The sequence below is a fragment of the Vulpes lagopus genome, chromosome 2 (assembly GCF_018345385.1).
Source record: "Vulpes lagopus strain Blue_001 chromosome 2, ASM1834538v1, whole genome shotgun sequence".
Taxonomy (NCBI): Eukaryota; Metazoa; Chordata; class Mammalia; order Carnivora; family Canidae; genus Vulpes; species Vulpes lagopus.
This window is the reverse complement of record NC_054825.1, coordinates 121500369-121525520: the sequence shown is the minus strand read 5'-3', so window position 1 is coordinate 121525520 and position 25152 is coordinate 121500369. Positions and strand designations below refer to the sequence as shown.

The 25152-nt window shown below is 49.6% G+C and overlaps 1 protein-coding gene across 1 annotated transcript; it reads left to right on the top strand.

Annotated features, from left to right (window-relative positions):
• The first annotated feature begins 423 nt into the window (after positions 1–423).
• Positions 424–25152, top strand: HDDC2 (HD domain containing 2). The gene is made up of 6 exons (XM_041746406.1): positions 424–579; positions 1506–1627; positions 3635–3737; positions 8412–8480; positions 20702–20840; positions 24788–25152. The coding sequence occupies exons 1-6, from the start codon at positions 496–498 to the stop codon at positions 24883–24885; spliced, it is 615 nt and encodes a 204-aa protein (XP_041602340.1). The 5' UTR covers positions 424–495; the 3' UTR covers positions 24886–25152.

The window sequence follows — 25152 nt, the reverse complement described above, 5'->3', positions numbered from 1 at the left end:
GGCACTGAGGGGGGCACTTGACGGGATGAGCACTGGGTGTTTTTCTGTATGTTGGCAAATTGAACACCAATAAAAAATAAATTTATTATAAAAAAATAAAAATAAAAAAATTACACACACACAAAAAGGAGGGGAAGGTGGAGGGAGGAGGAGGCGGAGAGAGGAGGGGGAGGAGTCATAAGGGGGAGGGAGGAGGGGAGGAGAGAGGAGGGGGAGGAGGCAGGAGGGGAAGAGAAAGACTGGGAGGGAGGAGGACAGGGAGGAGGGGGGAGGAGAGGAAGGAGGGAGGAGACCGACGGAGGGAGGAGGAGAGAGAGGGAGGAGGAGGAGTCAGGAAGGGGAGGGAGGAGGGGAGAGGAGGGAGGGAGGAGGAGAGAGAGGAGGCGGGAGAGGGAGGGGGGAGGGGAAGGGGGAGGAGTCAGGAGGGAAGAGGCGAAGAAGCCCGAGAGGGAGGAGGAGGAGGGGAGGAGCTCCCGCCCGCGGCGCGCCGGACGCATGGCCTCGGGGTCGGGGTCGGGGTCGGGGTCGGGGTCGGCGGCGGCGCTGCTGCGGTTCCTGCGGCAGGTGGGGCAGCTCAAGGTGAGCGGCGGGCCGGGGGCGCGGGGGGCTCCAGCCCGCGGAGGCTGCACCCCTCCCCCCTCCCGGGCCTGCGGGCCTCCCCCTCCCTGCGGGGCCGGGGCGGCGCGGGGTGCGGGTGTCGGGGCGAGCCCGGGCGGGGGTGGGGTTGGGGTGCCCCGCGGCGCCCCCTCCGCCCGCCCAGCCGCGCCGCAGCCCGCAGCGGGCAGCAGGAGCCCCCGGAAAGGCTCCTCTCCTCTGCGCTTCCAAATCTGCAAGCCTGTGGCTCCTTAGGTTCGCAGCTTTCCCCACAGGCCTTAAATGCAAAAAGTCCCAACTCTTGGAGTTCCGAGAAACGCAGTACTTTACAGTTTTATTTTTAATGTCTGAAGAACTCCTGCATGGCCCATAATTCCCACCCCAGTAACACGGAGTAACTTGACTGCTGGACTCTGGCAGTGTTTACATGTGAATTATTTCTCCCTCTCCTCTTTGTCTTTTTGTATTTTGTATTTTTATTTTTACTAGCCCCCACCCCCTCTTTCTCCTTCTCTGACCCCACTGGCTTATTTGATTCCAGATGTGGACCATTGGGTTGGTGAGGCCTCCGGTAATACTTTCTGAAACCATCACGCTACTTCTTTTTTTTTTTTTTTTTTTTTTAAATTTTTTTTTTTTTTATTTATTTATGATAGTCACACAGAGAGAGAGAGAGGCAGAGACACAGGCGGAGGGAGAAGCAGGCTCCATGCACCGGGAGCCTGATGTGGGATTCGATCCCGGGTCTCCAGGATCGCACCCTGGGTCAAAGGCAGGCGCCAAACCGCTGCGCCACCCAGGGATCCCCCATCACGCTACTTCTGTACCCTCCTCCGTAGATTTCTCTCGAAGAGCACAGCAGACACGTTAAATATTTATTTTTATCAACTTTATTCTCTTCTTTTCATCAGAGAGTCCCCCGGACTGGCTGGGTATACAGAAGCGTCGAGAGGCCGGAGAGTGTATCGGATCACATGTACCGAATGGCAGTTATGGCTCTGGTGACCAAAGATGAACACCTCAACAAGGACAGGTAAGCTGCCGTGGACGCTGACACCTGTTAGGACCGCCGGTCTGTGGGTTCGGCACCGCTTCTTGTGACCGAGGCCTGTATCTAATTCTTGGAGGTTACTTAGAGAAAATAAATGAGAGACTATTTGCAGCGACCCATACAGGTTCAGGGGGTAGGAAGGGGAATTACATGTGTTGATTGCTTCGGTTATAAACTACATTCTGGTTTTCTTTTGGCAAGTGATAAAGCCTGCCTTGGTCTCCAGCAGACCTAAGTGTGATATTAGGATTTCCAGGCCTGAGAGTGAGTGTGGTAAGTCTCAAATCCTGTCATTGTGTTAGTACATTCTGTGCCTTAGTCTAGCCCCTTTCATGAACACTGTCACCTGTTTGTGAGGTGATTTTTCAGAAGGGTATGTGCAAGACGTAGCTGAGAAAGAGGTATCTCCTTTTAAAGTCAACAAGTGTTTAAAAGGTTTTGTGAGCACAGGACAAAGTTTCCTAGCAACATAGGACAGTAGGTAAATCTCCCATGAAGGACACAGGTCCCAACTGGCTTCTATAAAAAAGCACAGAAGAAGTTATATTCAAAAGTTGGCAAGGTTGGAGCACCTGGCTGGCTCTGTCAGTTGAGCATGTGGCTCTTGACCTTGGGGCCATGAGTTCGAGCCCCACATTGCCTTTGGGGATTACTTTAAAAAAAAATTAAGAGTTTAAGAAAACCCACCAAGGTATTCTAGTAGAAGAGAGCAGGTGTCCTTGGCTGATCTTCATAGAGAGAGTGGAATCACAGGTGAGCTCTGAAGAGTTGACTTGGTAAAGGAGAGGACACAGAGTGCAGAGAGGAGGGTATAGCCACCAAAGCCCTGGTGGTAGGAAATTAAGGCTATGTTTTGGAAACGATACGTTGTAAATCATCAGTTTGATGGTAGCAAAGGTTCATTAGAGTTGAGGAGCCCTGTTACTCTGTAGATGGTGTGGAAGTGGGATTTTTGGCAAAAAGTACAAGACGAACGTGGTGTCAGTTAGAGATAACGAACCTGAGAGTAGCTGGAGGTTTGAACTGGATGACAGAGACAGGCTGAGGATGAGACAGTCTTGTGAACTGCCTATGACATAGTGGACACGTGAAACAGACTGGCCCTCAGGGGCATTTATATCATGACCTGCCTTTGTTACTTTGACAGTGATTATCCTCATCGTTAATCATTATCACTGGTAACCATAGCCATTTGCTTATTGATCAACATGGTGCCAGGAACACGCATTATCAAACTGAGTTTTTATACCAACCTTATGACGTATTACTATTCCTTTTTTTTTTTAAATATTTCGTTTATTTATTCATGAGAGACACAAAGAGAGGCAGAGACACTGGCAGAGGGAGGAGAAGCAAACTCCATGCAAGGAGCCCCATGTGGGACTTGACCCCGGGATCACACCCTGAGCCAAAGGCAGACGCTCAACTCAACCGCTGAGCCACCTGGTGTCCCTTACTATTCCTTTTTTACAGATGATAAAATGAAGGCTGACAGATTGGAGCCTTGAAAGAAATTAAGTAGCTTGGCAAAGGTCACACAGTGTATGAGTGGTTGCTGGGTTTGGAACTACAACTGCCCTAGTGCACGCATCTCTATGAGGAGCCTCATGTTGACATCTGGCTAGCATACTGGGGAAATGATTGTTTCTGAATTTTGTATCAGGAAGTAAATGCTATGACCAGATCCTCTCCTCCTGGCTTTGTCATATGAAGTCATCAACTTTTTAGTGATATTTGAAAAACTGGTCATTAAAAAAAAAATGCATGCTGTTTCTCCTGCATTCATGTATTACGGTGTTGAATATTAACGAGCAGTTTCAAATCGGAGCTGTTGTGGGCAGGGGGGTTAGAGTTACTCTAGAAAGTACTGCATTAAAACACCCCATGAAGATGGAGGGGGAAAGGAAATTGCAGCTTCACAGGTAAAGGAGAAGGTCCTGGCAGTGAATCTAACTCTGTGTGGTTGTTCACCATTTCTCGCCTGGCCAGATGTGTACGCCTAGCCCTGGTTCATGATATGGCAGAGAGCATCGTGGGGGACATAGCACCAGCGGATAACATCCCCAAGGAAGAAAAACATAGGCGAGAAGAGGTCAGTGCTGTTTGCTCCGCAAGGGACCACCAGAGGGACCTGTTGGTGACGCAGAGCTGTTGATTAGACCTGATGCAAAACTGTTGACAGAGTTTTGATAGTGACTCAGAAAGGGGAAATCAGGGGAGGATATTTGTAGGGTTTGAGGGCCTGGGCTGGAGAACGTTCAGATGGATCTCGTGGGACAGGCAGCTGGTTAGGTGGCACAGAGGTCAGGACAAAAGAGCCTCGGAGTGGACTGGTAGGACTGGTGAGGCAGAGTCACCTCAGGGTGTTGAGGAATCCATTGTTGGTGCTTACTCTCGTCTGGGTGGCTTACAGCCTTGGCTTCAAGAAGCAGGGATTTCTAGAAGTGAGCAGAGCACTGGTGTGGGTTGTTCTCAACCTTGTTTAACACAAGATCAGGAAAGTACGCCTGCTGCCTGCCTCGTGGGACACCGGGTCAGGAAGCTGCTGGCTGCTGTTCTCCTGCGTACGGACATGGATAGTATGGCTTTCATTAGCACGAGGGCAGTTGCTAGAACTTGAAAGAATTCTCCAGACCGGCTGAGCTCTTTGGAGGAATGTTCTGCAAATTCCAAATATAATCATTATTATAGTTACTTGTGAGTTTCCAATTAGTCCTTTAGCGTATTGCTTAGAAGAAAAACATTTGTAATAGTAGGAAATGAACATCAAAAAAAAAAAAATAGTAAATCAGCATCAGTTTGGGCTCTAAATCCAGAGCCCAGGGCCAACGAGGAAGACATATTTGACACAGAAGTTGGAAAATCCAAGAAGGTGTTTTGTTTTTGTTTTGCTTTTTTTTTTTTTTTTTTAATGCTGAATAGCTGGTTCTCAATTCAGGGATTATTGCAAGGTACTTTTATTATAGGACATTGGTCCTAAATTGCTAAGTGGCCAGATCCTTCATCAAAATGGTTTAACAGGGCAGGTGGGCTTGAATAGCTGTTCTCAGAGCTGGGGGAGACGGCCGTTCCGTAGGCAGCAGGACTTTTATCCCTCCAGAGACGAGAAGATGCACGAGGAACACCACTTTAGGAATTCTGACATTATGGGAACAAGGGAAACGGTGTAAGGAATGTGTTCTTCCTGCCAATGTACAGACCCAGAATATAGGCTCCGCATCACGACAGCCCGTAAAAGGGAGAAAGCTGAGGAAATGCTTCTCTGTAGGAGTCTAGACTCTTGGTGAATAAAGAGGCCCTAGACCGATTGGCAGAATGAATGCAAGACCCAGTTAGTTCAAGATCCTGAGTGGCAGGAAGAATTAGCCCCGGCCCGGAGGGTGTTGAGTGGCGCCCCGATGTAGAAGAAAGGGATGAGGACAAAACTCCCTAATCATACAGCTCATTTCAGGACACGTGATGGTTTTTATCAAGGATAAATCTGGACTTTGTGGAGAAGACGTGGTGCAGTGAAGTACCAGAGGGTCCTCGGAGACCGTAAAGTGACACACAGAGTGAGAAGACCAACTGGCCCCATGAAGGCTCATAATGAATTTGAGGCTTCCTCTACAGAGGAGCAAGTCAGAGCCTTTTGGGAAAAAAAAAAAAAAAAGAGAGAGAGAGTCCGTGGGCAGGCTGCCCAGCCTGTGAAGATGAGAGAAGACTGGCTACTGTCTGGACAGGAGTGAGGCCTGGCCAGTGACACCTCACGGAGGGGCCTGGTGGGGCCCCGGACAGAGGGACCCGCCGTCCTGGCAGTGATGAGAACTTCTCAGGCCTCTTCGTATCTCCTGGGTGTCCCGGGGGACTTGGTGGGACAGGGGAAGCATCGTGAGGACTCGCGCAGGTTCCGAGACAGGAAACCAAAGGCCTGGAAGAGTGTTGATACCCCCTTGCCTCTTCCTGCCGCGTGTTAGGATTTGGGAACAGAGAGAAAGGTCTGGAAGGTGAACAACTCTTTATGCAGACAGCGTTTGTGAGCTAGACTTGGAGGCCTGAACTGTGCAGTAAGATAATTAAGTGAGGGTTCCTTGGCTCAAGGCTGATTGTCGGGGAGGAGAGGAGGTAGCGAGAGCAAAGGGAAATGAGGGCCTGGCAGAGAGAATTTAGGGCCAAAGCACTACTGTTGTCTGATCCTCATCCTAAGCAAGAAAAGACAGACTTTTATGTTATAACCCGAGCTGGCGAGTGACGCCTCGTGGGGAGCGTCAGGGCCCCGAGGCGGGGCTGCAGCAGCAGCAGCAGGTCATGTGCTTGGAGGCAGGATCGTGGATGGTGTGTGTCTGTGGAGTGCGAGTTGCCTGAAGGTCGCTGAAGGACCATGAGGTTAAAAGGAAGAGAACCCAGCTTTTATTGGGGGAGTGAACGTGGCAAAATAGGGAAACTGAAAAAGGTAGCGGACGATGAGTAGAGTGCGGATGAGGGGCCCCAGGGCACGAGCTCCGGATCGGTCACCTCTTTCATCCTCACGCCAGCCCTTCCAGGGAGATGCCACCATTGACCCCATTTTACAGAATTGAAGCCCGAAGGCCACGAGGCCACATAACTTGCTCAGGGTCCGGCCCCCAGTCTTCGGTGGGTCGGGCCTCAGACCCCACGGGACCCAGGGTGTGCAGAGAGGTCCCATACTGCTCGGCCTCACGAGAGAGTGCGGGATGCCTTCTGGGTGCCTCCTGCCTGCACAAAACCGCCCCAGGACGTTGGCTGAGGCGGACCCAGCTCAGAACTTGGGGCAGATTGTCTGCGTGCTGGCAGCGAGGAACGTGAGCATGTGTCCACCCTTGTGGACAAGGCGAGAAACCCCACAGAGAGGAAGAGGCCGGGGCAGGGCTCTCCTCCTGGAGGGCAGCCATGGACCCTGGGATTTGGCAAAGTCGTTTTCCAATGGTTCGTGTAAAACACGTAGGCACGGTTCTGCGGCGTGTGTTGCCAAACAGGGAATCTCGAAACGTCGACTACCTAACAGGTCTCGAAAGGCCATCTGATCCTATCAAACCAACGGCGGCAAATGAGTATAGATCCAGAAAATCCACGTCGGGTTTTTAAGAAGAGACCAACAACATATTCATTACCTGTTCTTTTTAAACGACGTGATGGTTTTCATCAACGGGCGCTTTGCCCGTAAGTCATAATCCGGGGGATCTGGTGTGATCCCCAAAAAGTTGATTTCAGCCGCAGGCTACCTTTGTAGAAATAGAGTATCTGGCACGATGGGTGGCGGGTCCGTTCCCTGCTCTGTGGTCAGGCCACGCGCCAGTCACTGCGTTCGGTGCCCGGTGCAACACCCAAAGGGGAATAAAGTCACCCCAACGTGGAGATTTTCATATACCTGCGAATACACATTAGTTCATTCTTTTCTAACAAAAGCAACAGACAGACGCGTGTCTCTGGAATAACGGCAGGAAAGGCGATCTGTTTGTAAAGACACCTTTAACTTTGGAAGTGAAAGGATTTTCTCGAAGTGTTTGACCACCGTTGACGAAAAGGAAACAGGGGAGGACACAGACACCAAACACGGCCCGTCTGACACCACTGCGGGTGGTCTGGAACCACAGGCCGCCCGGGCTGTGACCGCATTTAGGAGGGCAGCCTGGTGACACTGGCCATTGCGGTTTGCTCTGAAGTGGCTGGTGACATTTTCGCCCCTAACGTCTGCTGGACAAATCATGCAGATGGCCCACGGGTGGCGGCTGTGAGCTGTGTGGCCGCAGAGATCCTGGCCCAGTGGGGCCACTGCCCACCGACGGGACAAGGGGCCTGCGTGTGCAGGAGAGGCCGGGAGGCCGGGCAGGGTGATCAGATGACACGCACCTGTTTTCAGCTCCTTGGGGAAAGGCCTCCGAGCTCTGCCTGACTCCCATTGGGGTCCCCCCTCCGGGACGTGCCAGGTGCGAGGTGCCCACCCTGGACGTGCGAGGTGCGAGGTCCTCACCCCGGGACGAGCGAGGTGCCCACCCTGGGACCGACAAGGGAGGGCGAGGGTCGGCTTACGGCTTACGTTCGCCCTGGGTGGTACGGCCCCTGCCCTTCCGCCTCCCCTGCCGTGTCTCTCTGTCCCTGCCCTGCCCCGCCCCTGCCCTCCCCTGCCCTCCCCCTGCCCCTGCCCGCCTGTGTGTCCTCAGCCCCGGGGAGACTCAGGCCGGCCCTGTCCGTAGGCCGGTAAGCGCCCCGCGTGCCGTTCTTCGTTTTCCGCGGCAGAACGTTGACAGTAGGAAACGAGGGCGACGGTGTGCAGAGCGTTTCCCGAGCTTTGCCACGGGGGTGGCGCCTGTGCCCGCGCTCAGGTCCCCCGGGCCTGCGTGTGTCTGTGTTGGAAATGCACGGGGTCCTGCGGTCCTCCCGCCAGACGCTCACCCCCGCCTCGCTCCCGCCGCCTGTGATGGGTGCACACCCCACCAAGTCCTGGTGGGTGGCCGGTGGCCGGGTGGCCGGGGTCCAAGGTCTGGGTGCGTGGCCGGGGTCCTGGTGGTGTCCGGGGTCCCGGGCCCCGCGCACCGCAGGCCGCAGGGTGGACGCTGGGCAAAGCGCAGGGGCCTGACACCGTCTCCCTCACATGCGCCCACCGCCACCTTGGGAGCCGGAGCTGGTCGGGCACTCAGCTGCCCTTTGGGGGGGTCGGGCACTCAGCTGCCATTTGTAAGCGGTTGAGCCCCGTTTCTCGGCTTCTTAGAGGGGCTGTTAACGAGGTAAATGTGCTCATGATCCCAAGAACTGTTTGCTATTCCAGGAGGCCATGAAGCAGCTAAGCCAGCTCCTCCCCGAGGATCTCAGGAAGGAACTTTATGAACTTTGGGAAGTAAGTACGTGGGACGCGTGGCTTTTTGACCTTTTTGTGTTGTGATTGACTGTACGTGGCTCACCAAGGTTTCGGGTGGCCTAGGGCGCCCTGACGGGCAGCCCCCAGCTTAGTCGGTTCCCCTGGGTGTCTGTTTCTTGCCTCTTGGCTGCTGCAGGAATTGCTTATGGCTAAAAGAAAATTTTCTCCCTCCTAATGTCCCCATTTCCCCGGACACCACAGTGCCTGGCACAGATCTGGACTCCACAGCCCCCTGGATTTCCTGTCGCTTTGCTGTTACCCGCCCCGCCCCCAGCTCTCCTGCCCACCCCACACCCACCCACCCATTTCTGGTTCTTGGGAAGAACATGGGCCCTCACCACGCCCTGGCTTGGACCCTGGGCGTATTCCCCTCTCCGAGTCTGTTGTCCACCTGGGAAAGCCTAAAAGCTTGTTCGGGGTTGAGTTGGGGCCAGGTGAAGTGCTGCCGTGATGCCGGGCCAGAGCCTGGGCCCTGTGGGTGCTCCCTCCCTTCCCAGTGCTGCACAGCAGGGCGGGAGGCCACTTGGCTGGACGGAAAGGGCAAAGAAAGCCATTTCTTTGGAGAGAGCAAAGAAAGCCATTGTACCCCCACTGCTCTCCCTTCCCCTGCAGTCTACTCTGGCCCTCGTTCGTTTGAGCCCCCAGACCCCGCTCCCTGCCCTCGAAGATCTCCACCTCACACACTTACTTTCCAGGGTTCCCTCCCAGCCCTACTCCCCCGTGCTGCCTTCCAAGGCTGATCCTCCTCCTTTCCTTCCAAGTCTTCAGGTCCCCCCACCACCCAGCCTTGCTCTCCCCTGAGCCTCAGAGCCTCCAGAGTTCCCTTCCCACTGCCTGGCATGCTGGGTCAGGCCTTCCCTTGACTTGGGAAGACCCAGGGCCAGGTAGGGCAGTGTCGGGGTCGACCCCCGAATGCACATTTCTCCTGAGATGGCCCGTTTACCCAGTGGCCGGATTCTGTGGTGTGCTGTGCTTTCTGGGGCGTCGCTGGGTTCAGGGATGGAAGAAGCATCCTTCCCTCGGGAGGCAGTAGGAGGCTGTGATGCAGGGAGCAGGCCTTGCTGCCAGACCTGGATTTGAATCCCACCTCCCTTGGGACAGGTACCTGGCTCTAGTTGGCTTGTTGCTCCCAGAACATGAGAATAATAAGCTCCACAGGCCCTTAGCCACAGTTAGGGAGTCTGCGAAGTTCAGGGAGTCAGTTTAAACAAAACAAAACAAAACAAAAACACCTGTTCTAACTTGACGGCACACAGCAGGATCTTACCGGAGTCCACAGGAGGCTGTTCAGGCTGTCCCCCACTCTGACCTGTCCCTCGTGGTGTAAAAATCAATATGCTTTGATGTTAGAAATATTCTTCTGTTCGGCAGCTGAGTCTGCCCTAGGCCCCACTAGGACTTCTCCATAATACGTACTCAACATACCATATTATTTTCCTAAATTAAAAAGATGCTGAAAACTGAAACATGGTTTAAGGTAAAATATCATGGGCCGTTAATGCCTGCCTGGCTGAATAATTGAGATAATTAAATTTGGCAAAATACGCCTGGTGTCTAGCTGGAGCCTGGCTCAGGTGGTTTCTGTTACCAGGTATAACACGGTTGCTTCAGGGACAAGAGCCCCTTGTGCCAAAGAATGTACTTTCAAGGGAACTTCTGGAACACGATGAATTGAGGAATAATGGAGTGGAGTTGGGTTGCACGCCGTACATTGAAAGAAAAAAAAAAAGCCCCTGAGTTTACGAAACTAATCTCACGTCTTTAAGGAGGGACTTGCATAATTCGAAAACCTTTTATAAGAATTGGTTCCCTTGTGTCTCCGAATCATCATAAACACAGTGGAATTATCTCTTACATTATTTTCTCAGTTAGTCAACAATAACCGACTAAAAAAAGCTGCAAAATCTACTTTACAAAAATTAATTGACTTGAAATTCACCGTAAAATCTTCTCTGATTTCATTAATTAGCTTCCAAGTGAAAACATTACAGAAAGACTTTGGATTTGGGAAAAAAAAACAAAAAACAAACAAACCATAAAATACAGAGCACAAAGAGACTCGATAACCCCAAAACGAGTGACAGTTTTATGATCTGGTAAAAGTCCAAGATCTCAGGACAGGTGCATAGCTGGCCGCCTTGGTAGGCGACTGTCCTTGAGAATTGTTGCTGCCTGACGGCCTAGAGCTTAAAAGAAGAATCAAATTGCTTTGTTGGTGATCCTGTGGGATGTTGATTGGTTGATTGAATCAAATTGCTTTGTTGGTGATCCTGTGGGATGTTGATTGGTGCCCAGGAGGAAAATTGAGCTTCTTTACTCTGACAACGTCATCTTTGCACGCTCCAGAAGGGTTGGGAGCTCCTGTTCCTATGAAGAGCCCGAGGGCGCAGATGAACGTACATATAAGCAGCAGCGCATTTTTCAGACATAAGTATAGAAATTGATTCACAGAGAATAGTATGCTTGGCTCTTAAACTCCTTTACCAGCTCGTACACCCCTATGAACGCAGTAGCTGCTTCAGGTCAAGAGGTAAGGTCACCAGGGCCCTGGAGGCACAGACTGAGCACTTATTTAAGTCTCCGTATGAGTATGGACGTGTGCCCATGCTGGTGGGCACGAGTGTATATAAGTTTATTTAGATATTTGAAAAAAAATGTACATCCCTAATATCGAGTATTATTTTGTAAAGAGAGTGTTAGACATTAGACTTGCCCCTAATTTCTTTGACCATTTCTCCCTGTCCTGTGCTTATTAAAGACTCTATTTCAAGAACAAGAGTGTCACTCTCCACAATACATGTTTTTTCAGAGCCCACAGTATCTTCTGACACAAAGGCCTAGCTTTGGGCGGTTCTCAGAAGATAGTCCTCTCCCCTCCTCTCTTTCTAGTGTGGATTGAATTGTGTCCCCCTAAAATTCATTGTACCTCCCAATAAGACCTTATTTGGAGATAGGATTTTTTTTTCCTGCTCCATTCCATAGTTTATTCTCAATATTTAGTAAAATATAATACACAATTAGGCAATAAATACTTGTTGCATGAATTGATGGGACTTCTTTATGGATACTGTGAAGGAGGTTTCTTTTTTTATCATTATATTTCAGACTTTGTTCATCTTGAAATACATCTTTTTTTAAATTCTTTTTAAAATTCTTTTAATTTTTTATTTTTTAAAATTCTTTTAATTTTTAATTTTTTAAATTCTTTTAATTTTAATTTTATTTTTTTTGGAAATATATCATTTCACGTCTTCTCTAAATAGGAAATGGTAACTGCAGAGAGTTTTTCTTTTTGAGATAGGATCAAAAAATTTTGGGGGGAGATAGGATTTACACAGAGGTAACCACTTCACAAAGGGATCATTAGGGTGGGTTCTAATCCAGTATGACTAGTGTCCTTATAAAAAGGGGAAGTCGGAGGGATGCCTGGGTGGCTCAGCAGTTGGGTGCCTGCCTTTGGCTCAGGTCATGACCTCGGAGTCTCAGGATCGAGTCCCGCATCGGGCTCCCTACATGCCTGCATCTCTGCCTCTCTCTGTGTCTCTCATAAAAAAATAAATGAAATCTTTAAAAAAAAAAAAAAGGAGGGGAAGTCGGACACAGATATGTATTGGGGAGCACCATGTGAACATGAGGGAAGCCGTCTATAAGCCAAGGAAAAGGGCCTGGGGCAGATTCTTTCTCACAGCCCTTGGAAGGAACCAGTCCTGCCAACACCTTGATCTCTGACTTGTAGCCTCCAGAGTTATGAGACAATAAATTTCTGTTCCCTAAGCCCCTGTTTGTGGTTCTTTTTATAGCAGCCCCAGAAAACTAATTCTCTGTCTCTCCGTAGCTCTGTTTTCCCTCTCTCTCTGATACCTCTGGTACTATGTAGTGGCTACTTTATTCTTATCTATTTTTAAATTATCTCTGTATTCTGTCTCTTTGATTCTTTCCTGTGTCTGTTAAAATTTTGTAAATTTAAAACTGGAAGAAAACCTGTGTCTGACTCCTTTAGTTTACAGACAAGAAGACAGGGCCTAAGGAGCAGTACCTTGCCCAGGGTCTCTTAGGTAGCAGGTGACAACGCCTCCCTCCTAGTTCAACATTGTCTTCGTATGGCGATGTGGTGTGGTGGTTCACTGAGCAAGCATTTACCGTTTTACCATGTTTAGGACACCCTGCCGGTTACTTATTTGTAGTAAGAGACTCTTTTGGTGTCCTGGCACTGCTGTAACAATTTGCAGAAATTTGGATGGCTTTAGACAACAGAAATCTATTGTCTCACAGTTCTGGAGACTAGAAGTCCAAAATCAAGGTGTCGGCAGGGCCATATTCTGAAGGCTCCAGGGAAGGGTCCTTTCTTGCCTCTGCTTGGCTTCTGGTAGATGCCTCTTCAGTTTTTATTTATATTTATTTGTTTGTTTGTTTGTTTATGGCATCTTCTAGCTTTGGCACTCCTTTATAGACACATCGCTCCAACCTGAGCCTCTGTAGTCAGGTGGTGTTCTCCCTGGGTCTGTATCTGCGCCCAGATTTTTCCTCTTATAAGGACACCAGTTATTGATTGGGTCGGGGCCCTTCCTAATCCAGTATGACCTTATCTTAATCCAATTTTACGTCTGTAAAAGACCTTATAAGATCACATTCATAGATTCCAGGTAGACATGAAGTTTTTTGGAGAACGCTGCAACCCTGTATACAGACTCTCATTTTCACTTCTGCGTTTTTATAATTCATGTTCGGTGTTAGTACGTGGACTTCAATATCCAATTTCCAGGGTTCACATACCCTGTTTACTGCCAGCATGATCTTGGGCAACATACTGAACCTCTGTGCGCCTCAGTATCCTCGACTATAAAATGGCAACAGTAATAGCACACATACCTATCTTATAGGTCGAATGGCAGTCAAATTAATGCATATATGTAAAGCACTCGGAATATTGCCTGACACATGGTAGGCTGTATCCTTCCAGTCTCCAGTCTGTATGTTCTGCTTTGGGTTTAAGAAAATATGGTTCTTCTGTATCCAGGAAACTTAGAACTAAGTACCAGTTACATAGAAAATGCCAGTTGATTGATTCCTGAAATGTTAATCATAGCTGTTCACCGCTATAAATAGCTGTCGGCCCCCAGGGTCCTGTCTCTTTAATGCAATTAAACATCCTTGATTATAATTTATCTTTGTCATGGAAGTGCGAAATCAGATTTCAGCAAGTCAAGAGAAAACATTTTCATTTTTCTCCTGAGTATCACAGAAAGACGTTCCCCCCACCACCTGCCTTTCAGTTGAAAGAACCATCCTGGTGAGTCCCAAGGCAAAGCAGGAGCTCCCCGTGCAGAACGCCTGGCACCCCGCCTGGCCTGGGAGCCTTTCCCCCCCGGCAGCTTCTCTCCACATTGCCCGAAGCTCAGCCAGTTGGAGACACAGTGGGTTAAGGATGCCCTTTTAGGGGCGCCTGGGGGGCTTAGGGGTGGAGCATCTGCCTTCAGCTCAGGGTGTGACCCCGGGGTCCCGGGATCGAGTCCCACGTCGGGCTCCCTGCATGGAGCCTGCTTCTCCCTCTGCCTGTGTCTCTGCCTCTTTCTCTCTCTGTGTCTCATAAATAAATAAATAAAATCTTTTTTTTTTAAAAAAGGCACCCTTTAAAGAAGTCTCCCTACAAAGGATACTTTGTAGTTGAGGCGCAGTGTGTTACTGGGGAGTGGGATGCAGAGCAACAGGAGGATCCTGGGTCCCAGAGGGAGAGTCCCTGGGAGGCAAGCCAGTGGAAGGTTCCAGACAGAAACTTCCTGTAAGGCTTCGTGGGGCCGACCCCTCCCCAAGGAAGAGGGAGGAGGCTTGTGGCCTCCTTGTCCCTTCCTTCCTTTTAGGGACCCAGACTGTGTCTCTCTGCTGCTTGAACTCCCTCTTGTGTTGCTCCACAGAACCCCAGTCCCAGCCATTTCGGCCCCTTGTCTTCCCCAGTCTCAGCTGGGGGCTGCAGAGGGCTGCTGCAGGGGCCTGCTGGCCCCCCTCCTTGCTGGTCCCCCCAGGAGGGCCTAGACTTGCGCCCAGGCCCGCAGCACCCCCTCGGGGGCCCCACATCTGCTGTCCCTCCCTCTCCTCACTCACCAGTTGGCCTCTCCTACCCCAACTTTATGGCAGGTAATCTTGCCTCCTTCCGTGGGAAATACAAGCGTCCAGATGGGAACTTTCTCAGCCTCTGTAAGGGTGTTTCTCTACCTTATTTTGAAATAAACATCCCTGGATACCACATTACCCCCCTCCGTTCTCGGCCTCCCCAGGCTGACGGCCTCCCCCACTGTCCCCAAGGCCCTTGCCCTCTCTGCCCGGTGCCCCTGACACCTGTGGCTGCGCATTGGTGAAGCTCTCTCATCCCTCAGGGCTGTGACATTGTGCCTTCCTGATTTTCTTTGTCCCTTTCTGGCTCTTATTTTCCTTTTTTAAATTTTTATTTTTTATTTTTTAAATTTAAATTCGATTCATTCACATAGGGCGTATTACTAGTTTCGGAGGTAGAGGTTAGTGGCTCCTCACTTGCATGTAACGCCCGGTGCTCGTGACATCAAGTGTCTGGCTCCTCTTTCTGAGTTTGTGCGTGGGTTCCTCTTCCTCGGCTGACTTGGTCCGAGCCCAGGTTCCCTTCCCAGGGCCTGGCCTTGGCCTTGTCCCTACGTGCTCCTCCCGGGCTTCACTGGTCACCTTCTGACAGTGCCGTGTGTTCTCCTGGGAGTCACCCCCCTGGGCTCCGGACTTAGACTCCCACAGCCTAACGGACAGCGCCACCTAAATAGCCTACTCAGTAGGTTCATTGCATCCTCATTTTCTTCAGCCATTTTTATTATTTTTAAAACTGTCTTATTGAAAAATAAAGCACAGGAAAGGACACCAACACCTGTGTATGGCAGGTGAGTTACCGGAAGGATAACGGCCTCGTAACTGCCATCTGGCATCAGGATCCCTCGGCCCAGAAGCCCTTTCCCGTGCCCAGGCCAAGCCCAGGCCCTCCCTTCCTCCAAAGGTAACCGCTGATGTTCACAGGCATAGCCTCACCTTCTTTATGGTTTTATCACTCGAGCGGACGTCCAAGACATTTTAGTTCAATCCTGCCCATTTTTTTTAAAGTTTCATATACCTTTTGAATCCCCTTTATTTTCACTATTATTATTTTTAAAGATTTTATTTATTCATGAGAGACCCAGAGAGAGAGAGACAGAGACATAGGCCGAGGGAGAAGCAGGCTCCCTGCAGGAGCCTGATGTGAGACTTGGTCCCAGGACCCAGGATCACAACCTGAGCTGGAGTCAAGACCTGAGCCGAAGGCAGATGCTCAACCATGGAGCCACCCAGGCGCCCCTGGAATCTCCTTTAATCCACAGTTCCTTCCCTGCTCCCGAGGCCCACCCCACCTCTTTCTTTTTCTTGCAAATTACCTGTTGAAGAATCCAGACCATCTGGCTCGCAGAGTTGTCCAAAGCCTGGGTTTTGCCAGTTGCACACTCACGATGCAGGGCATGTCCCTGTGTTCTACTTTCTGCAGATTGGTGCACTTGGATCCAGAGGCTGGATCAGACTCATGTTGGATTTTTCTGGCAAAACTGTAGATGCTGTTGGATTCTTTCATCACCAGCCACAGAATGGCTGGGGTTTCTCGATGCTTAACGTCCCTTCATCCTTTCGGGCTGCACAATTGTAAAATACCCGTGTGTTTATCTCTTTTTCATTTAGTAGCTGAAGTAATTGTATTAGCAGAAGCCTCTTGGTCATCTAGTCTTTGGTTGCAGCTCCTATCGGAAAGATGAGGGAATCATGCTTGACTTTGGTCGTTGCTTCCTCGATGGTGGGAATGACAGGATAGTCCAGCCTCGTTCATCTCGAACACACTTAGGCCAGATGTCCCGGTTGGCCTCCTTGTGTCAGTAGGCGGTGCTACTTCAAGACCACGGTGTGCGCCCCGGGGCCTTGCTGCTACTGAGTTGGGTATGGTCTTTATGCTTTTTACTGGACAGAGCTGGGATAGCTAGGGTATCTGTGTGTACGCCTCGTGGGTTCATGGTGACATTTCCAATTCGAATACAGTACTGCACGGAGTTTACTTATTAACCTCCTTTATGGTGTGTCTTACCCTCTTCTATATTGTCCTTTCTTCCTCTCAAGGAATCCTGACTGTGTAGGCTTGGTCCTTCTCTATACACGTACCAGTCTCAGGATAACAATTGTGTATATGCCACCATCATCAATTCCAGGTACTGAAAACAGTCTAAAAAATTGTTTTGTCTGGGTGGCTCAGCGGTGAAGCATCTGCCTTCAGCTCAGGGTCCTGGGATCGAATACCGCATCACTGCATCAGGCTCCCTGCGCGGGGTGGGAGGGATCTGCTTCTCCTCCTCTCTCTACTCCTCCTCCCTGCTCGTGCTCTCTCTCTCTCTCTCTGCCACACTCTCTCTCTTAAAGAAATAAATCTTTTAAAAAATTGTTTTTCCTATCCTGTTTTCTTCCTGTATTTTTTTTATAGTTGTACTCTGTCTAGATTGTACTTCAGATTGTCAGAACATTGAACTATTATATACTGTTTGTTATACCTCGTTGAGTCTTAGTTCTGCAAGCACCTTTGATGCTCACTCCCAGTCCTTATGGCAGGTTTCCTGGTCATTTGGGCTGGCTTAAACTTGTCCTCTTATAGATTCTTCAAGAAGGGCTCACAGGAACAATATGCTCTAAGTCTTGTCTCTGTTCTCTACACTGCAAGGTCAGTCAGTACATTGCTCCCATTCTCTTTGGTCACAAAGCGTTATCGTCAAAGTCTGATGATAATTTTATTTCCCTTACATGTCAGATGCTTTCTCTGCATAGGTGTCCAAAGGACTTTTTTCATAGATATGATTTTATTAGAATGTGTCTTGGTCCTTCTGGGTTAGTATCCTTAGCTACTTGGTGTGTGTTTTCAATATATATAAAAAAATTTTAATTTCAAGAAAATGTTTTCGAATATAGTTTTTCTTTCACTTTGGTTTCTTTTTTTTTTCCTCCAAAACTCCCAATATCTCTGTATGTTGGTTCTCCTTTGCCTTTTTGAATATTTATCACCCTCCCTCGGATCCTTCAAATTATCTTTTCTTTTTGACTTTTAAACTTTTAAACCTAACTTCCTTTTCAGTTTCCATTTCTCTTAAGCTACTATTTATCATATTTAAAAGTCCCTGTGTATTTGCTTAGCCTTCACTGTGAAAATGACTTTGTCTTTTATCTCTGATGTTTTTTATATGGTTCTTTCATGTCTTCCCATTTGCTTAGCATCTTATAGTTCTTTTTGAAGTAGTTTTCTTACAGATTTGGTCCTTTAAAAAAAATTAAGAATGTCTTTCTGATGTGAATCACCTGTAGAGATGTCATTTTGTTCCTTGTTCTCTTTATCTTCTGGTAGGCTTGTATGAGATCTGACCTCTGATCTTTTTTTTGTTGCTCATTCTGATACCTAATCAGTATTCCTGAACTTTTGGAACAAAACTTGGTTCAGATAACTTTTTTTTTTTTTTTTTTTGAGATTTATTAGAGAGGGGAGGGGGAGAGAGTATCTCGAGCTGATTCTGCACTGAGTGTGGAACCCAACTCAGGGTGCAATCACACCACCCTGAGGTCATGACCTGAGCTGAAACCAAGAGTCAGATGTTTAACCAACTGAGCCACCCAGGCGCCCCCAGATAACTTTTTTGAATTTCACAGAGCTTCCTCATCTGTTTTGTTTTTAAATGTGGTGTTAAATTGTATGGTGGCTTGCTTTCAGAGATTTCCCTGGTTTTGTCTTCTTTCTGCACTTTTTTTTGGGGGGGAGGTAAAGATTTTATTTTATTTATTCATGAGAGACACCGAGAGAGAGACAGAGGGAGAAGCAGGCTCTCTGTGGGGAACCCGATGCGGGGCTCAATCCCAGGACCCAGGGATCACACCCTGAGCTGAAGGCCACTGAGCCACCCAGGTGCCCCTCTTTCCTCACTTCTATCTGGACTTTTTCTTTTCTTCTTGTTACCTTCACCCTACTGAATTTTGGTTCCACCTCCAGCAGTTTTTCTTCCTGGGGGCCCCCTGTCCCGGCGGGGGGAGCCCCAGGAGAGCAGGTCAGGCTGGTGCACCCACCAGGGCTGGGCTTGCACCAGCAGCTAGTGCAGCACCCCTGTTGGCTGTTGGGAGGTTCTCCTAGTCTCGGATCCATCAGATGCCCTGTTGCTCCTGCTGATTGAAGCCAGGGCTTGGGGCTGGAGGCGATGCATGGTAATGCTATGTCACATAGTTTTGTTATTTATGTGCTGTTTATTAGGTTTTGGTTCTATTGTCTCTTTGCTCGGTCAGTTTTGGAGGTCCCTTTCCCCCCTCTGCTCCCTCTTGAGTTATGCATGCCAGAAACAAGAATGTCATTTTCAGCTCTTTGTTTTGTTCCCGTTCACATTTTGGTTCACTTCTTCCTCCTTAGTGGTTCTCAGATCCTCCCACTTGTCACATCTTCGTTGCCACGAGATGAGGCCCAGACAGATTCTCCTGGCTTCTCTGCTGGTGCTACAGTCTCAGAGCCTGATTTCTCTCCTTCCAGTCTCCTCTTTTCCACTCTGAAGGTAGAATGATCTTTCCCCAGTGCAAATCTGATCATGACCCTTCTGGCCTGAAACCTTTCAGTGATGTCCAGTAGCTGCAGGAGGAGCTGAAACCCTTGATCACAAACTGCAAGGCTCGTCCTCCCCCCTTCAGCCTCTTCTCTCTCCTCTTGCTCCTGCCATTGCTTCTGCATCCTGTCATGAGAAACCACTTGCAGTACATTCCCCAAAGATCCGTGGGATTGTCTTACTTCTAGAACTCTATTGGCCGCACTGTTTTCCTGGTGCTGCCTCACTGGTGGAAAATGAAATTGGGAGATGCCTGTACCGTTATTTTTTGAGGAAAAACCCAACAATTTGTATTTTTAAAAGAAACATGTAATTTCACTGGAATTTGTTATACAGTGTGTGGTCATTTCCTAATGGTCTTGAAATCTTTTTTTTCTCACTTTCAATAGAGAAAAATCCTGGGCTGCTATGCATAGACTATATTCCACTTCTTCTTTGTTGAGCAATGGACTTGAATTTATTAAATATAAATATATAATTATAAATGTGAATAAGCGTTTAAATAAAAGCAATTATTTTTAAGTGCCTTTGAAATGAAACAAAATGTATTTGGTTTCATATTGAAATGATTTCCCTGTACAATTTTCAGCTCTATCAAAATCCAAATAGCTGCCTTTATAAGAATAAGGCATCTAATAAAAACCGAGAAACCTTAAGTGATTCACATCACATCCCCCTGCCAAGAAAGCATGACAGGTTCATTATCCAAACACATCTGGGGTGGAATTACAAATGAGAGCTTTGCAGGGAAGCCAGTTGGGAACACTTTGGTCTTAATAGAAAAACGATTCTATATAGTATTAATTGGGACTTGCGGTTATGTGACATGTGTCACGCTCTAAGAAGCAGCCCTCCTGTAGCTTTTTGTTTCAGGCTTGCACTGAGGGGAGAGGGACCAAAAGCAAGAGGAAAGGTAAAAAAGCTGCTCCCCATCCACGGCCTTCACCACCTCCCTGTCACCAACACGTGCATGCACACAGGCCATTGCATGTAGAACCCACAGATCCTGGCCGTGTCCTCCAGAATCACGACCCAGGGGGACTTGGTGAAATCTTCTCTGGAAAGCAAGGACAGAGATTTCCAGTGTAAAGGGGCAGTCCAAATTCAATGAGAAGGCTAGACATTCACTTCAAAAGGAAAAAGAAGCCTGACCCTTCTGAACTGGGAGGGAAATCATTGCAGAAGCAGGAGATGAAATAGTAGCTTGAAGTTAAAAAGACCTCCATGACTCAGGTGGAAGGAGTAATAATGATCCTGAAAGGAAGACAAGGTACCAGATGGGAAGAAAAATGTCGGGAGTGTCGCTATGAACAGATGAGACTTTCGAGGCATCTGGGGGACTCCACGGAATCACGAGCTCATCCTTGCGCGGGGTGCTGATAGTAAGGGGGAGGCACAGACGAGCGTATCTCTGGAGGGTTTGCGTGTGGTCGAGAGGGCTGGCCAGTACAGAATGTGCCCTTAGCTGTGACTCTGACTTCAAGACCAGAATAAGAATCTTCTGGAATGCCTGCCCTGCCACTCTCATCATGTTGCTCTCATTGTGCCTTTACTCAGGAGTATGAGAACCAATCTAGCGCAGAAGCTAAATTTGTGAAGCAGCTGGACCAATGTGAGATGATCCTGCAGGCATCTGAGTATGAAGACGCCGAGAACAAACCTGGGAGGCTGCAGGACTTCTTTGATTCCACGGCAGGTACTCTGTGCTGTTTTCAGTAAACACCATCATAGCTGGGCTGACCCCTAGCACGGTGGCTGATGTCGCCTTCGTGAGATCCGCTGTTGGTGCCGTCCAATGACACTTTCCCATGGAGCACCTAAGAGGGAGATGGTGGGCTTCGTGGTGGGAGGCAGCCTGGTGCCTGGTGGTGAGAGCGTCGCCACCCTGGGGCCTGAGCAGCGAGCCAGGTTCACATCGACACCTGCCTGTGTGCTCTCGGGCGGCCTCCTGGCCTCTCTGGAAAACAGAAACCATAAGGCTTACCCTACTTGAGTCATAGGTGGATTTTGAGATGAGAGAGAGAGAGACAGAGAGAATGTAGATGGAAGTGCTTTACAGAAGCCAAGTCATGAAAGACAGAGGTAGAAAAATATGTAAAAGTAGAGAACCCCACACTGTCGAGGCCACCATTGTCCTTATGGTGCTTCCTAGCACGCCCTGGAGCCCAGCTGGTTCTGGTTCTGTCACATACAACCCATGTAACCTCCAGCTAATGACTTGACCTCTCTCTGGGCCTTAGTTCCTGTATTTTTAAAATAAGGCTAATTCTAGGGGCGCCCGCTGGCTCCGTCGGTAGAGCATGCAACTCTTGATCTCAGGGTCGTAAGTTTGAGCCCCATGTTGGGTATAGAGATTACGTTAAATTTAAAAAATCTTTTAAAAATAAGGATAACAGGCAGCCCGGGTGGCTCAGCAGTTTAGCTCCGCCTTTAGCCCAGGGCGTGATCCTGGAGACCCAGGATCGAGTCCCGCATTGGGCTCTCCACATGGAGCCTGCATCTCCCTCTGCCTGTGTCTCTGCCTCTCTCTGTGTGTATCTCTCATGAATAAATAAATACAATCTTTATTTGAAAATAAAATAAAATCAAAACAAAAATAAGGATAACTATAGAATCTACTTTATAGGGGCATTTGAAGATCCAGGGGGTTGGCTCCTGTGACGTGGCTGGAATAATACCGGGCAGTGGGCCTTCGCTGTCTCCCTTCTGAGACAGCCCCCAGAGAGCCTCCAGAGAGGCTGAGCGCGCTGCAGAGGCGCGGGCTGCTCCCTGAGCACAGCTCCGTGTCTCCCGGGCCCCAGCTCCCCTGAGAGCACGGCCCGAGGGCGCCCATCTGGGACCTCTATGGATCTCGCAGGGCCCCTGGCTCACAGGCTGTGCTTCAGAATATGATGCACATGGTTGGGAGGTTGATTTGATTTCCCTTCCCTCTTCTCCAGCCCCCTGCCTCTGCCTCAGACAAGGCCCCGGTCACTGCCTGCATTGGATGGTGGTTGTCACCTCCTAACTCGGCCAGCCAGGCTCACCGTCCGTGTCTGTCCTGCGCGTCTGTAGACACAGGTCTTATCACACCTCCATCTGTTAAACTTCTGTGGCTTTCCCCTTCCTAAAAAGTAAGACCTTGACACTTTGGAGTGGCCAAAAGGCTCTGCAGTCTGCGGCCACTCGCCTCCCTGGTCTCCTTTTCTAATCCTCCCTGTCGAAATTAGGCAGGCTTTCCCTTCTACTCACTCAATCTGTGTTTGGTCCAGAACTTGCCATAGGGTCGTGACAGTCTGACTTGCCTTCTCCATAGCAGTGTTCCTTGTTGGGGCCCTTCCCAAAACCCCCAGTAGCTCACCCTACCCCAGAGTAAGCTCTTTGGGGGCCAAGACCAGGTTAGTCTCCTCTGTCTTTGATACAGGTGGTGCTCAGGAGTATTTGACTTCAGTTAAATAGAAGAGCATTGTGAACGAGGGAGCAGCAGACTATGGCTCATGGGCCAGGCTGGACTGCTGCTTGTTTGTGTAGGTAAAGTTATATTGAAAGAGCCACACTCATTCTCTGTGTGTTGTCTCTACTGCTTTTAAACCACAGCAACAGAATCGAGTAGAACTGAGTAGTTGGCAACACAGACCGCATAGGTCACAGAGCCTGAAGTATTTACTGTCTCACTCTCTGCAGAAAAGGTTTGCCAACCGATTGTAGGCACCGGCTGGGTTCCAAGATAGCATACGTCACCAATAACGTAACTAAAGTACCAGTCATGTTTGCGTGGTGCTTTGCATTTTGACACTGTCATCTTCCACTTTGGTACACTCACAATGAAAAAGAAAAAAATGAAACGTGAAACTACTAGAAGAATCAAAAAAATGTGGGAGCCTGAAGGGTCCTCTGGTTCAAACTCCACATCTTATCGAGGAAGAAATGAGCTGAGAAAGAAGGTGATGTGCCCGCCGCTGAGTTGAGATGAAAATTGACATTACTTTCCACAGTGGTGCACGCCTCTATTAGGAAATTAATAATTGTGAGTAATGCAACTGGTGTAAGGAGTGGTTTCTTAGTCATCCCAATAACGCTTGAATAAAAAACAAGCTTCATTAGGGAGAGAGGAAGATGTACACCGTGACCCTCCTGAAGATTTTTCTTTTTAAGTAAACGATACCCCCGGTGTGGGGCTCGAACTCATGACCCCGAGATCCAGAGTTGCACGCTCTACCCACTGAGCCAGGTGCCTGGCTTTTGAGGATTTTGAAGGGGACTTAAAGGCTTTAGTTTGATAACACATTTTTATTTTTCTAATTCAGTCACCACTTAAGGCTTTTTTTTTCTTTTCTTTTTGAAACTCTTTTGTGTGGAGGAACAGCATGGAGGCCAGTGTGGCTGGTGGGGATGGAGGAGAAGAGAGGGTCATGGAGAAGTGGGCTGAGGCCCGCCGGACAGCGCAGGAGGTTGGCCTGTGCTCTGGGCGAGATGGGGAGCCCCTGGAGAAGATGGACCACAGGGCGAGTGTGATCTGGCTTGTGTCTTGGAAGGGTCACGTGGGCTGGAAGCAGAGAGACCAGCTGGGGGCCATTGGCGTATCCTAGTGAGAAATGATAGTGTTTTGAGCCAGGATGGTAGTGGTAGAGAAAGGAAGGACTGGTCAGATTCTGGATATATCCTGAGGATGAAGTTGGACAGGATTGTTGGGGGAGGGGGGTGCTTATGAGAGATGTCTGAGGATTTTGGTCTGAGCACCTGTAAAAGAGTGGAGTTGCCGCTAGATGGGGAGGATGGGGGGAGTTAGGTGTCCGCAGATTCAGCTGCATGGAGCTAAGTCTGCGTCCTTGATGGGAGCCACTTTGGTAGGACGGTGGGAATAGTTGTGATAGCTTGACCTTTCCAGAACGGGGCAGAGAGCAGCCTGGAGGCAGCGGGGAGCTCGGAGGGCAGACCCAGGCCCAGGGACAAGAGCCACTGTGTGACAAGGCTGCGGGGAGAGCCGTGTCCTCAGGGCGAGCCAGACCTCAGGACAAGCAAATGAAGGGAATGTTCAGAGGAGGCCGAGCATAGGGAGTAACTGAACAGAGTTAAACAAAGGCACTGGCAAAAAACCCCAACCAAACCCAAACCAGGGGAGAGATGGTGAGTTTGGTATTCCCCTGGGCCAGCTACTTTCAACCCAAGGTGGCTCGTAGGTTGGTGGCTGCCCGGGGCAGAAATCTGGGAGCGCTGAGCAGCAGGGACAGGCCAGATCCATGGGCTGTCGTGTACAAGTGTCTGCACGAGGCACGTTTGCATCCAGGCATGGCCTAGGCCGTCCGTCTTCCCGCTAGTCTTTTTATATGTAGGTGCCTTGTCCCTCCCGACTGCAGGTGCGGAAGGGGCAGGGGCTGCGTTCGGTGCTCTGGCTGCTGTCCTCCGTGAGCGTCTGGCCCCCTCTGGGAGCACTCAGGCTGCCCAGGGAGGCTTCCCCTCGCTCTGCCTCATGGGCCACTCCTTTGTCGGGCTCTCATCCCCAGTGCCCTGTGGCCCCTGGGGTCATCAGCTCCGAGTGATCCCCTCGCCGGGACCTGGAATGGTTGGAGTGAGTCACGGGGTGGAGCCAAGCCTGGGATCGAGCTGGACGCACGGATGGATTTCCTTGTCAACACCTCGTTCCCTGTCTTCTTTGCCTTGCAGGAAAGTTCAGTCACCCCGAGATAGTCCAGCTGGTTTCTGAACTCGAGGCAGAAAGAAACGCCAGCATAGCTGCTGCCGCCCGTGAGCCGAGCTCCTGACATGTGCTCCCTGCTGCGGCCCTCCTGCAATGGGCGTCGTGTTTTTCCCTCTCACGTGTCGTGTTTTGCTGCTTTTGCTTTGATTCCCCCCAGACGTGAGTCCGTTTGTTTCCCATTGCCTGGACTCCAGCAAGAAACACGATACAGTCTGGATAATAAAAGAAGCTGCGAGCAGGATGTGGTCCTGGAAAATTCCCTGGATGAAGACTGGGGGGCAGTGGGGGAAGCTGCTTATGAACTAAATAAATACATCTTTAAAACCTTAAA

What these genes read in the sequence shown, in the direction of transcription:
- HDDC2 (XM_041746406.1), top strand. Translation starts at nt 496, where the DNA reads ATGGCCTCGGGGTCGGGGTCGGGGTCGGGGTCGGGGTCGGCGGCGGCG. An exon ending in AACTTTATGAACTTTGGGAA is followed by an intron (nt 8,481 to 20,701) that starts GTAAGTACGTGG and finishes GCCTTTACTCAG; the next exon opens with GAGTATGAGAACCAATCTAG. An exon ending in CTTCTTTGATTCCACGGCAG is followed by an intron (nt 20,841 to 24,787) that starts GTACTCTGTGCT and finishes TTTGCCTTGCAG; the next exon opens with GAAAGTTCAGTCACCCCGAG.